Source organism: Manis pentadactyla, chromosome 5 (genome assembly GCF_030020395.1).
Source record: "Manis pentadactyla isolate mManPen7 chromosome 5, mManPen7.hap1, whole genome shotgun sequence".
NCBI lineage: Eukaryota > Metazoa > Chordata > Mammalia > Pholidota > Manidae > Manis > Manis pentadactyla.
The window spans coordinates 73,261,023-73,274,585 of NC_080023.1; the positions used below are offsets into that span (position 1 = coordinate 73,261,023).

Genomic DNA, 13,563 nt, shown 5'->3' on the forward strand with positions numbered 1-13,563 from the left:
CAACACCCACATGGTCCAAGGTCCAAATGTAATTTGAATTTTATCTTGAAGGCAATCAATAGCACGGTAAAGAGAATGGACTGGAGCAAGGAGAATGAGGTAGGGCCTCTGCAGTTGTACAGGCCTAAAGAAGCTCTTTTAAAACTCTTGTATCTAAACCCAATCTCTTTTTGGAATTGGCAGGTAAGTCAAAATTTATTCCACAGAGCAAAGAGTATCTATTCCAAGTGGAAGGTCCAAAGCTGAAAGCTATTTCATTCCTGGGTAATGATTTTCACAGAGGCCAGTTCTATGATTATACAGTTGACATGAGTGATCGCCTTCAGACAGTAAGTGTACCACATGCCTCAACACGGGAGGATCTTAGCATCAACTACTGTGCTGTGTGAGTGATGGCTGGTGGGGACCAGGGGGAGGTGTACCTTTCACTTGCCCCATTAACCGAGGTGCCTCTCACTGAAACACTGCACAAATGCAATGAGTCAGGCACACTAGGAACAAGGGGCAGAACGGAAAAACCTCATTCTTCCAGTGACCTCCCAACTCCATGTAAAAAGGTTCACTTATGGCTGGGTGACCTTTCAAGATACATTTATCTATAGTTCTTGATGCATCTTTTTTATTAATAGCTACCTAGTAACTGCTTCTAAAATGACCAGAAAAAAGCTTGTTATTCACTAAGACTTCATTGTCAGAAAACCTTTCAAGGTATTTAATATATCTACTTAGATACCAAGAAATCCTAAATGATTAACCCAAAACTGAATGCAAATGTTCTGAGACAAAGAAATTTACAGGTCCCTGAGTTGGGTTTACTTTGGCACTAAACCCTAGCATTATAGAAAACAATGATAATGTACAATCATAAATGTAGGAGCTCTAATTTGGAGTAGTGGCTAATTCTCCCTCATTTCATTCAACACAGTTACCCAGTGTCTACTATGTACATACAAGACATGTTCAGGTCATGGGCCACAGCTGAGGATAAAACTCATGAAGTTTGCCTTCCAGTCCATGGATCAGCAAATTACAGAACTCACCAGTTTTCTGTTTGCATAAACAAAGTTTTATTGGAATGGAGCCACACCCATCATTTAAGTCAATGGCTGCTTCCATATACTATAATGACAGAGTGAAGAAGCTGCAACACAGATGTACGGCCCATAATGCTGAAAATATTTACTATCAGGCCCTTTACAGACAGTGTGCTGACTGTTGTTCTATCTATAGTTTAAATTTCCTCGTTTCCTCACCCCACCTTCCCACCCTACTATCATCCCTCAAAACCCATTCCCACCCTCGTTTACTGCTTTACAGTATTAATGTGCAGGAAAATTACTCTCGCTATACTGTCCAACCTTGCCAACAAGAATTCTGTCGTCTGGTTTTAGCCCTACCCCACCCGTCCCATAGCAGGCAGCACAGTAGGCTACAGTGGGTATTCCAGTGAGCACTGAACACATGAAACGAAACAAGTTAAATGATTGAGGCCACATCTATTACATTTCAGTGGATAATGGTTAATCCTTTGGTCTTGTTTAGGGACCAGAAGTCATTGCCATTCCCACTGCTTGGAGCATTGCCTTTCCCTACCCTTCCCAAAATACACACACACACACACACACACACACAATCTTCATTTTCTCTCTCCCTACTCTCCTGGCTCTCCAATTTAGGGCTAGAGACTTCCATAGTGTCTTCCAATCCCCCATCACAGTACAATGACACAGCAAAGTGCTCTAGTGGTCTGAGCCCCTATGAGACTAGGTTTCTGAGTCACCAGCATCCTGCACATCGGCAGGCTCCTCGTAGACATTCAAAATATGTTCATTGAGTCTCTACATTTTTATAAATGGCAATTACTTATAGGAAAACAAACAAAAATGTTTTTCAATAAAAATAAAATTCATGAAGTAGGAGAAACTTACAAAAAATTGGTATGGTCTGACCAGAAAGAAAACTTAGTTATATTCCCTACTTGTTATTTCATGTTTAAGTAGTATGTCAAATTATCTCTATTAGACCTCCCTTCTTAGTGCAAAGGTGAAGGAAGTTCTGGGTGAAGTTCTCAAGAACCCAGTCTAAGAAGGGAAGTGGGAGGAAGGAGAAGACAGCTGGGGGATGGGGAGATTTCTTTTATTAAGGAATAAGAAAATTGAATCAGCAAATCATAAGTATATTTAGGAAAATGAGAGCTGGGTTTTCACTTTCTGAGATGTTTTACAAAAATGGAAATGTGGGATATTAGATCAGAATTAGACGTATTCATGAGAAGTCATGGGTTTTAATCTATATATACAAATAGATACAGAAAGTTTTAGATCTATGTATAGTCACATGTGTGCACATATATACACACATACGTTTCACAGGTCTGTCTACTAAGAAGGCCTAGAAGTTATGACATCCCAACAGCAATGAACATTCCAAACACCCACGTCTTGGTTTGTAAATACCATCCTCCCCCTAAAGGAACATCAGCTGATTCCAGGTCTGAGGCAAAGTACACAGGGAATCTGGAACTTCTTACTGTTCCAACAAAATACTCAAAGAATGAGAGGATATGTCAAGAGGATGTGTTAAAAAACAAAACAAAACACAGAACCTACCTTAAAAGTTCTCCAAGTGACTAAATGAGGAATAGGCTGATCGAAATGAACAATGATAAAAATGCATTACTATTGAATGCTTTTGAATAAAATATGAATCCATGAGTCTATACTGATATAAAGAAATAAATGAACAGGTGCTGAAGAGTATTTTGACTTTTAGTAGAAAGGAATCTAATCCATATAGAAGAGAGGGATAAAAACAGAACACTACCCTTTGGTAACTCTCAAAGTGATAGACACTTGATTCAGGCAGGCTGGTGGCCTAAAATTTAATTTTATAGATCCCAAAATAGTCTAATGTATTTCCCTGAAGATTACAGGACATGCACACATCTACTGGAATGGACCATTTTTTCCCATAGATCTTCAGCATTGGTGAGGAAAAGATCAAATGCTTGGTAAGGACATTAAACTAAGCATAATAGAAAGGTTTTTCATAAGGCAGTAAAATCTCACCTTTTTAAATTCTCATAATCAGATATTGTTTTATCTTCTGAGGACATCAGGTTCTAGTTACTTAGTTCTACAAATGAGATTACAAAATGTCCAAAGGGAAAACAAAAATCAACATTCTCATCAGATTATTTGGAATATAGTTACTACTTTGAATGGTGGTGGTGCTAATCAACCACAAATCAAAAATAAGGTAAATGAGAGCAACCTATCCCGGAATCTCTACCTAGCTGAAGCCAGCAGATAGAAAAAAAGATTAGAAATACTGCAGCAAAAAAACGGATGGTCTTTCTCATGGATGCCTAAACCAGGAATGTAAGTAAATAAGAAAACCAACCCCTGGCATTCTTTTAAATGTATAATTTGAAAGAACTGCAAATTTGATTGAGCTTTATGAATCTACTAATGCACGCAAGGATAAACTCATTTATTGCTAAAATGCATATCACTGAACAGTAAAGACATAAAGCCTTGAGCAAATAATGCTTTTATTGTATCAAGCTATGATCATCTAGCTTGAAAACATAACATAAATGGACCTTCAGACAGTATGCGCTTTAAATCTGTTCAATCCACACATATTTAAATCATTTGTTACCTTTCACATATTGGCACAAAATCTGAAGTGACCAGCATTTTTGTTCCACAAAAATCTTGTCAGCTTTTCAGAAAGGTCAGTCAATTCTAATCTAGGCTTCTAGCAAAAGAGAAAGGTTTTGCATGGACCATTCCTGTCCTTATTCTCCTAGTCAAGATTTCTTGACCAACACAACAAAGCAACATGGAAGTGGGTTTGACAGTAGGTGTTATTGCATGGAGAACGTTCTCCCTAACCCTACAACAGCACCTGACCTCAAGGCAACCCAGTCCAGACCCCCAGTGAATCTTCCCCACCCATATCCAAAAACTTTCTCCCTGTTTATCATCTCCTGGCCCTTGGGAAGCATTTTGCTGCTAGTAACGGAAAAGACCACAATCCCATCTTATGCATCAAGAAAACATGAAAGACATCTGATTCCATATACATTTGCAGCCAAAGGGCACACTTACAACCACTCCTCTAGTCTTAGAGAGCCAGAAAAGTCAATTGCTTGTCTGGAGTAATTATTTCCTCTGTGAAACAAATTACCAAAACACATAGGCCATGCAGTTTGAGCAAACCTACATTCACTCTCCACTCCAAAGGTAACATGAATCAGGCTCAGTTCTCTAGAAATCAGAAAAATATAAAAACCCTAATGGCTATGAAAGAACAGAGATATATGGGATCAAATAGATTCTGTATGTATGTTCATTTCTCTGCTCATTCTACACCACATGATGAAGCTGTTGCTGTATAAAGAGAATGAAAATCAGTTTTGTACTGATATGAATTGTAAAATATAATTCAAAGCATTGATTTGAATCCTAAATTCTCTAACACTTTGACTTCAACTGTGTAACTTAAGCTAAGCTATAGTTGTCTTATATTTAAATAGTTTCTGTCTGTATAAGGGGGGGAAGCATTAAGTAAATGGTTATAGATTATAAACTACTATATAAACAGACCACTCATTTAAAACAAGCGTATTTGAAAACCAAAGTACTTTTACAATATATTGTCATTTCAACTTCCCGACTCTTGTAGAACATAAAGGACATAAAGTATCTAAGTGCCTAAGTACCTAAAGTATCTGGCTCATGAGGTTCAGTAGATCTCTCTGTTTCATAGATTAGAAAACTGAAGCCCAGAGATTACAATATATCCCCATGATCAAGAAGTAATAAATCATATGGCCAGGCCACTTTTCACTAAACCACAAGGCTTACCCAGGAAAAACCAAATGACACATTAATTGTTTGGTTTCTCAAACAGAAGTTGATGCACACAGTACTACCACTTTAAAAACAGTTTGGCAGTCCTTTCAAAAGTTAAACATACACCAAATATATGATCCAACTATTTCTTTATTTTTTTTAATTAAGGTGTCATTGATATACAATCTTATGAAGCTTTCATGTGAGCAACATTGTGGTTTCAACATTCACCCATATCATCAAATCCCCATACCCCATTGTAATCACTGTCCATCAGCGTAGTAAGATGGCTATAGAGTCATTACTTGTCTTTTCTGTGCTGTACTACCTTCCCCATGACCTACCTATATTGTGATTGCTATTATAGTGCCCGTTAATCCCCTTCTCCCTCCCTCCCTGCACACCCTCCTCAACCCCTTCCCTTTGTAACTGCTAGTCCCTCCTTGGAATCTATGAGTCTGCTGCTGTTATGTTCCTTCAGTTGTCAGTTTTGCTTTGTTGTTATACTCCACAAATGAGTGAAATAATTTGGTACTTGTCTTTCTCCGCCTGGCTTATTTCACTAGCATAATACCCTCTAGCTCCATCCATGTTGTTGCAAATGGTAGGATTTGTTTTCTTCTTATGGCTGAATAATATTTCATTGTGTATATGTACCACATCTTCTTTATCCATTCATCTACTGATGGTGATGCAAATATCTCACTTCTAGCTTAGCAAGAAGAAATGAAAGCATATTTACAGACTTGCACACAAACATTCACAAAATCTCAATTTGCAATAAGCAATACCTGTGAAGCTCACTGTATGTCAATAAAACTATTTAAATAAAAGTTAATGCACATACTTGATATTTGACAGTATTTCTTTTTCAACTGTTTTTCGACCAAGTAGAAAGCCACTCTTCACTTTAACTCGATAGCAGATGTTATGAAAACTTAATACTGCCCCTTCAGTTAATGTCTTCAGGTCATTGGAGGTCATCCCAGGGAGGCAACTGGTGTTTCTTTGTGCCATTGGGACAAAAACTTGGTCATTACTGGAAGACATCTGGAGAATTTCTGCCTTTCTGTAGAGGTAAAAGCAACAGTAAATTGGTAGTACAGATAAATGAGGTTATAAACACTAGTTAACAGTAAACTTAAAATAAATCCATCTTGGTGAAAATTTCCAGTTACAAAATACCTAAGTCCTGGAGATGTAATGTACAGAATGGTGACTATGGTTAATAGTACTACATTATATATTTGAAAGTTGCTAAGAAAGTAGATCTTAAAAGTTCTTATCACAAGAAAAAAAATGTGACTTCGTGTGTGATGGATATTAACTAGACTTACTATGATGATTATTTCTAAATATATACAGATATTAAATTATTATGTTATATGCCTGAAACCAATATAGTGTTATATGTCAATTAAATCTCAATTTAAAAAATAATTTAAAGAGATCCAAATATTATTTAAAGGATGTAAAATATCACATTAGTCATTCTTACATTGATTACAAGCTTAAGTAAAAATATTTTGGATATATTGGGCTCAATAAAATATACTACTAATTTTATATTTTAATTTTTTTATTTTTTTAATTTTTTTATTTTTTTAAATAATTACTTTTTATTGAAGGGTAGTTGACGCACAGTATTACATTACATTAGTTTCATGTGTACAACACAGTGATAAAACATTTATATACATAATTCTAGATTCCAGCTATCACCCTACCAAGCTGTTACAATATCTTGACTATATTCCTTATGATATACATTACATCCCGGTTACTTATTTATTTTACCATTGGAAGTCTGTCCTTTTTTATTTATTTATTTTTATTTATTTATTTATTTATTTTTTTTGTGAGGGCATCTCTCATATTTATTGATCAAATGGTTGTTAACGACAATAAAATTCTGTAGAGGGGAGTCAATGCTCAATGCACAATCATTAATACACCCCAAGCCTAATTTTCGTCAGTCTCCAATCTTCTGAGGCATAACAAACAAGTTCTTACATGGAGAACAAATTCTTACATAATGAATAAGTTACATAGTGAACAGTACAAGGGGAGTCATCACAGAAACTTTCGGTTTTGCTCATGCATTATGAACTATAAACAGTCAGTTCAAATATGAATACTCATTTGGTTTTTATACTTGATTTATATGTGGATACCACATTTCTCTCTTTATTATTATTATTTTTAATAAAATGCTGAAGTGGTAGGTAGATACAAGATAAAGGTAGAAAACATAGTTTAGTGTTGTAAGAGAGCAAATGTAGATGATCAGGTGTGTGCCTGTAGACTATGTGTTAATCCAAGCTAGACAAGGGCAATAAAACATCCACGTATGCAGAAGATTTCTCTCAGAACAGGGGGGCTGAGGTTCTAAGCCTCACCTCTGTTGATCCCCAATTTCTTACCTGATGGCCCCCCTGCGACTGTGCCTGTCTTAGGTTGTTCCTCCCTTGAGGAATCTTACCCGTCTCTGGCTAACCAGTCATCTTCCGGGGCCATACAGGGAAATGTAAAGTTGGTAAGTGAGAGAGAAGCCTTACTGTTTGAAAAGGTTAGCTTTTTACTTCTTTGCATATTTATGCCCTGTGGCTTTTATGCCCAGCATTTGTCTTGAGGTATCTTTACCACTTGGAAGAATTATGATACTCGGTAAATTTGATATGAGGCACGAATTCTATTTAAGGGTCGTAATAAGGAAGGAAGAAGAAAAGCTATAGAAGTAGCAGGCGGAAGAAAACATGGGAAGATTGATTATTTCTTTGACTTATCTTCTTGTAGAGTAACTTCAGCATGCATAGGTTTTAAACTACTAATTAAATTGCGCACACACATTAACATAATAGGAGTATAGTTACATAACCAAAGCATACTTGTAATAACCAGCAATCTCCAGTGAAACCAAGAAAACCAGTTAGGCACCTTAGGCATTTGTGAAAACTTATCTATGATATGGTGGATATTGTCCAACTGAACTTGAACAGTCTGAGAGAAATCAGACAAATTAAAACAACCCATTCCTGGGGAATGTTCACATCCCTTATGTTCTTTTAACAGTAAATAGTCTGTAGTTGTAAGATTTTGGAGCGCTACAATTTGCACTTCTCCTAATTCTTGGTTGAGTTCCAACAGTATAGAACCAGTCAAATTTGTTGTTTTACTGTATGCACAGGCCAGCTTAGATATCTCCTTCCTCATTCCCATGGCAAGTCCAGGAACTGGTGGGATGAGTGCATCTACAGCTGTAACAGTGCGTGGATCGTTGTTGGGGTTTTTTGATGATCATCTTCTGGCATGAGTCTTCCAGAGAGTGCTGATGTTGGAAGTTCTCTTTCATATCGTAACTTAGTTCATTTTCGGGGTAGCCCAATTAGGCTTTGATCTTCTGTATAGACGCAAACAGACCCTTTGCCTACACTTTTATATGCCCTTTATACCCTTGTGTAGAACTCATTGGAGGTTACCACACAGGAACTGCCCCTTTTTTTTTTTTTTTTTGGTATCACTAATCTACACTTACATGACAAATATTATGTTTACTAGGCTCTCCCCTATACCAGGTCTCCCCTATAAACCCCTTTACAGTCAATGTCCATCAGCATAGCAAAATGTTGTAGAATCACTACTTGCCTTCTGTGTTGTACAGCCCTACCTTTTCTCCTACACCCCCATGCATGTTAATCTTAATACCCCCCTATTTCTCCCCCCCCTTATCCCTCCCTACCCACCCATCCTCCCCAGTCCCTTTCCCTTTGGTACCTGTTAGTCCATTCTTGAGTTCTGTGATTCTGGTGCTGTTTTGTTCCTTCAGTTTTTCCTTTGTTCTTATATTCCACAGATAAGTGAAATCATTTGGTATTTCTCTTTCTCCGCTTGACTTGTTTCACTGAGCATAATACCCTCCAGCTCCATCCATGTTGCTGCAAATGATTGGATTTGCCCTTTTCTTATGGCTGAGTAGTATTCCATTGTGTATATGTACCACATCTTCTTTATCCATTCATCTATCGATGGACATTTAGGTTGCTTCCAATTCTTGGCTATTGTAAATAGTGCTGCGATAAACATAGGGGTGCATCTGTCTTTCTCAAACTTGATTGCTGTGTTTTTAGGGTAAATTCCTAGGAGTGGAATTCCTGGGTCAAATGGTAAGTCTGTTTTGAGCATTTTGATGTACCTCCATACTGCTTTCCGCAATGGTTTAACTAACTTACATTCCTAACAGCAGTGTAGGAGGGTTACCCTTTCTCCACAGCCTCGCCAACATTTGTTGTTGTTTGTCTTTTGGATGGCAGCCATCCTTACTGGTGTGAGGTTATACCTCATTGTAGTTTTAATTTGCATTTCTCTGATAATTAGCGATGTGGAGCATCTTTTCATGTGTCTGTTGGCCATCTGTATTTCTTTTTTGGAGAACTGTCTGTTCAGTTCCTCTGCCCATTTTTTAATTGGGTTATTTGTTTTTTGTTTGTTGAGGCGTGTGAGCTCTTTATATATTCTGGATGTCAAGCCTTTATCGGATGTGTCATTTTCAAATATATTCTCCCATACTGTAGGGATCCTTTTTGTTCTATTGATGGTGTCTCTTGCTGTACAGAAGCTTTTCAGCTTAATATAGTCCCACTTACTCATTTTTGCTGTTGTTTTCCTTGCCCGGGGAGATATGTTCAAGAAGAGGTCACTCATCTTTATGTCTAAGAGGTTTGTGCCTATGTTTTCTTCCAAGAGTTTAATGGTTTCATGGCTTACATTCAGGTCTTTGATCCATTTTGAGTTTGCTTTTGTATATGGGGTTAGACAATGGTCCAGTTTCATTCTCCTACATGTAGCTGTCCAGTTTTGCCAGCACCACCTGTTGAAGAGACTGTCATTTTGCCATTGTATGTCCATGGCTCCTTTATCAAATATTAATTGACCATATATGTCTGGGTTAATGTCTGGATTCTCTAGTCTGTTCCATTGGTCTGTGGCTCTGCTCTTGTGCCAGTACCAAATTGTCTTGATTACTATGGCTTTATAGTACAGCTTAAAGTTGGGGAGTGAGATCCCCCCTACTTTATTCTTCTTTCTCAGGATTGCTTTGGCTATTCGGGGTCTTTGGTGTTTCCATATGAATTTTTGAATTATTTGTTCCAGTTCATTGAAGAATGTTGCTGGTAGTTTCATAGGGATTGCATCAAATCTGTATATTGCTTTGGGCAGGATGGCCATTTTGACGATATTAATTCTTCCTAGCCACGAGCATGGGATGAGTTTCCATGTGTTAGTGTCCCCTTTAATTTCTCTTAAGAGCGACTTGTAGTTTTCAGAGTATAAGTCTTTCACTTCTTTGGTTAGGTTTATTCCTAGGTATTTTATTTTTTTTTGGTGCAATTGTGAATGAAGTTGTTTTCCTGATTTCTCTTTCTGTTGGTTCATTGTTAGTATATAGTAAAAACCACAGATTTCTGTGTGTTGATTTTGTATCCTGCAACTTTGCTGTGTTCCGATATCAGTTCTAGTAGTTTTGGGGTGGAGTCTTTAGGGTTTTTTATGTACAGTATCATGTCATCTGCAAATAGTGACAGTTTAACTTCTTCTTTACCAATCTGGATTCCTTCTATTTCTTTATTTTGTCTGATTGCCGTGGCTAGGACCTCCAGTACTATGTTAAATAACAGTGAGGAGAGTGGGCATCCCTGTCTAGTTCCCGATCTCAGAGGAAATGCTTTCAGCTTCTCGCTGTTCAATATAATGTTGGCTGTGGGGTTATCATAGATGGCCTTTATTATGTTGAGGTACTTGCCCTCTATTCCCATTTTGCTGAGAGTTTTTAACATGAATGGATGATGAACTTTGTCAAATGCTTTTTCAGCATCTATGGAGATGATCATGTGGTTTTTGTCTTTCTTTTTGTTGTTGTGGTGGATGATGTTGATGGACTTTCGAATGTTGTACCATCCTTGCATCCCTGGGATGAATCCCACTTGGTCATGGTGTATGATCCTTTTGATGTATTTTTGAATTTGGTTTGCTAATATTGTGTTGAGTATTTTTGCATCTACGTTCATCAGGGATATTGGTCTGTAGTTTTCTTTTTTGGTGGGGTCTTTGTCTGGTTTTGGTATTAGGGTGATGTTAGCTTCATAGAATGAGTTTGGGAATATCCCCTCCTCCTCTATTTTTTGGAAAACTCTAAGGAGAATGGGTATTATGTCTTCCCTGTATGTGTGATAAAATTCCGAGGTAAATCCATCTGGCCCGGGGGTTTTGTTCTTTGGTAGTTTTTTGATTAACGCTTCAATTTCGTTGTTGGTAATTAGTCTGTTTAGATTTTCTGTTTCTTCCTGGGTCAATCTTGGAAGGTTGTATTTTTCTAGGAAGTTGTCCATTTCTCCTAGGTTTCCCAGCTTGTTAGCATATAGGTTTTCATAGTAGTCTCCAATAATTCTTTGCATTTCCGTGGGGTCCGTCGTGACTTTTCCTTTCTCGTTTCTGATACTGTTGATTTGTGTTGACTCTCTTTTCTTTTTAATAAGTCTGGCTAGAGGCTTATCTATTTTGTTTATTTTCTCGAAGAACCAGCTCTTGGTTTAATTGATTTTTGCTATTGTTTTATTCTTCTCAATTTTATTTATTTCTTCTCTGATCTTTATTATGTCCCTCCTTCTGCTGACCTTAGGCCTCATCTGTTCTTTTTCCAATTTCGATAATTGTGACATTAGACCATTCATTTGGGATTGTTCTTCCTTTTTTAAATATGCTTGGATTGCTATATACTTTCCTCTTAAGACTGCTTTTGCTGTGTCCCACAGAAGTTGGGGCTTAGTGTTGTTGTTGTCATTTGTTTCCATATATTGCTGGATATCCATTTTGATTTGGTCATTGATCCATTGATTATTTAGGAGCGTGTTGTTAAGCCTCCATGTGTTTGTGAGCCTCTTTGCTTTCTTTGTACAGTTTATTTCTAGTTTTATGCCTTTGTGGTCTGAAAAGTTGGTTGGTAGGATTTCAATCCTTTGGAATTTTCTGAGGCTCTTTTTGTGTCCTAGTATGTGGTCTATTCTGTAGAATGTTCCATGTGCACTTGAGAAGAATATGTATCCTGTTGCTTTTGGATGTAGAGTTCTGTAGATGTCTATTAGGTCCATCTGTTCTAGTGTGTTGTTCAGTGCCTCTGTGTCCTTACTTATTTTCTGCCCAGTGGATCTATCCTTTGGGGTGAGTGGTGTGTTGAAGTCTCCTAGAATGAATGCATTGCAGTCTATATCCCCCTTTAGTTCTGTTAGTATTTGTTTCACATATGCTGGTGCTCCTGTGTTGGGTGCATATATATTTAGAATGGTTATATCCTCTTGTTTGACTGAGCCCTTTATCATTATGTAGTGTCCTTCTTTATCTCTTGTTACTTTCTTTGTTTTGAAGTCTCTTTTGTCTGATATTAGTACTGCAACCCCTGCTTTCTTCTCACTGTTGTTTGCTTGAAATATGTTTTTCCATCCCTTGACTTTTAGTCTGTACATGTCTTTGGGTTTGAGGTGAGTTTCTTGTAAGCAGCATATAGATGGGTCTTGCTTTTTTATCCATTCTGTTACTCTGTGTCTTTTGATTGGTGCATTCAACCCATTAACATTTAGGGTGACTATTGAAAGATATGTACTTATTGCCATTGCAGGCTTTAAATTCATGGTTACCAAAGGTTCAAGGTTAGCCTCTTTAGTATCTTACTGCCTAACTTAGCTCACTTATTGAGCTGTTATATACACTGTCAGGAGATTGTTTTCTTCTCTCCCTTCTTGTTCCTCCTCCTCGATTCTTCATATGTTGGGTGTTTGTGCTGTGCTCTTTCTAGGAGTGCTCCCATCTAGAGCAGTCCCTGTAAGATGTTCTGTAGAGGTGGTTTGTGGAAAGCAAATTCCCTCAGCTTTTGTTTGTCTGGGAATTGTTTAATCCCACCATCATATTTGAATGATAGTCGTGATGGATACAGTATCCTTGGTTCAAGGCCCTTCTGTTTCATTGTATTAAATATATCATGCCATTCTCTTCTGGCCTGTAGGGTTTCTGTTGAGAAATCTGACGTTAGCCTGATGGGTTTCCCTTTATAGGTGACCTTTTTCTCTCTAGCTGCCTTTAACACTCTTTCCTTGTCCTTGATCTTTGCCATTTTAATTATTATGTGTCTTGGTGTTGCCCTTCTTGGATCCTTTCTGTTGGGGGTTCTGTGTATTTCCGTGGTCTGTTCGATTATTTCCTCCCCCAGTGTGGGGAAGTTTTCAGCAATTATTTCATCTAAGATACTTTCCATCTCTTTTCCTCTCTCTTCTTCTTCTGGGACCCCTATAATACGGATATTGTTCCTTTTGGATTGGTCACACAGTTCTCTTAATATTGTTTCATTCCTGGAGATCCTTTTGTCTCTCTCTATGTCAGCTTCTATGCGTTCCTGTTCTCTGATTTCAATTCCATCAATGGCCTCTTGCATTCTATCCATTCTGCTTATAAACCCTTCCAGAGTTTGTTTCATTTCTGCGATCTCCTTTCTGGCATCTGTGATCTCCTTCCAGACTTCATCCCATTTCTCTTGCGTGTTTCTCTGCATCTTTGTCAGCATGTTTATGATTCTTATTTTGAATTCTTTTTCAGAAAGACTGGTTAGGTCTGTCTCCTTCTCTGGTGTTGTCTCTGTGATCTTTGTCTGCCTGTA

At 37.6% G+C, this 13,563-nt stretch overlaps 1 protein-coding gene across 1 annotated transcript in view; it reads right to left on the minus strand.

The window, feature by feature from the left end:
• Positions 1-13,563, minus strand: part of ABCG2 (ATP binding cassette subfamily G member 2 (Junior blood group)) — a 190,172-nt gene that overhangs the window by 74,091 nt on the left and 102,518 nt on the right. Inside the window, exon 3 of the mRNA XM_057502425.1 lies at positions 5,710-5,931. Coding sequence (XP_057358408.1) covers positions 5,710-5,931 — 222 coding nt within the window. The remainder of the gene's footprint in view (positions 1-5,709; positions 5,932-13,563) is intronic.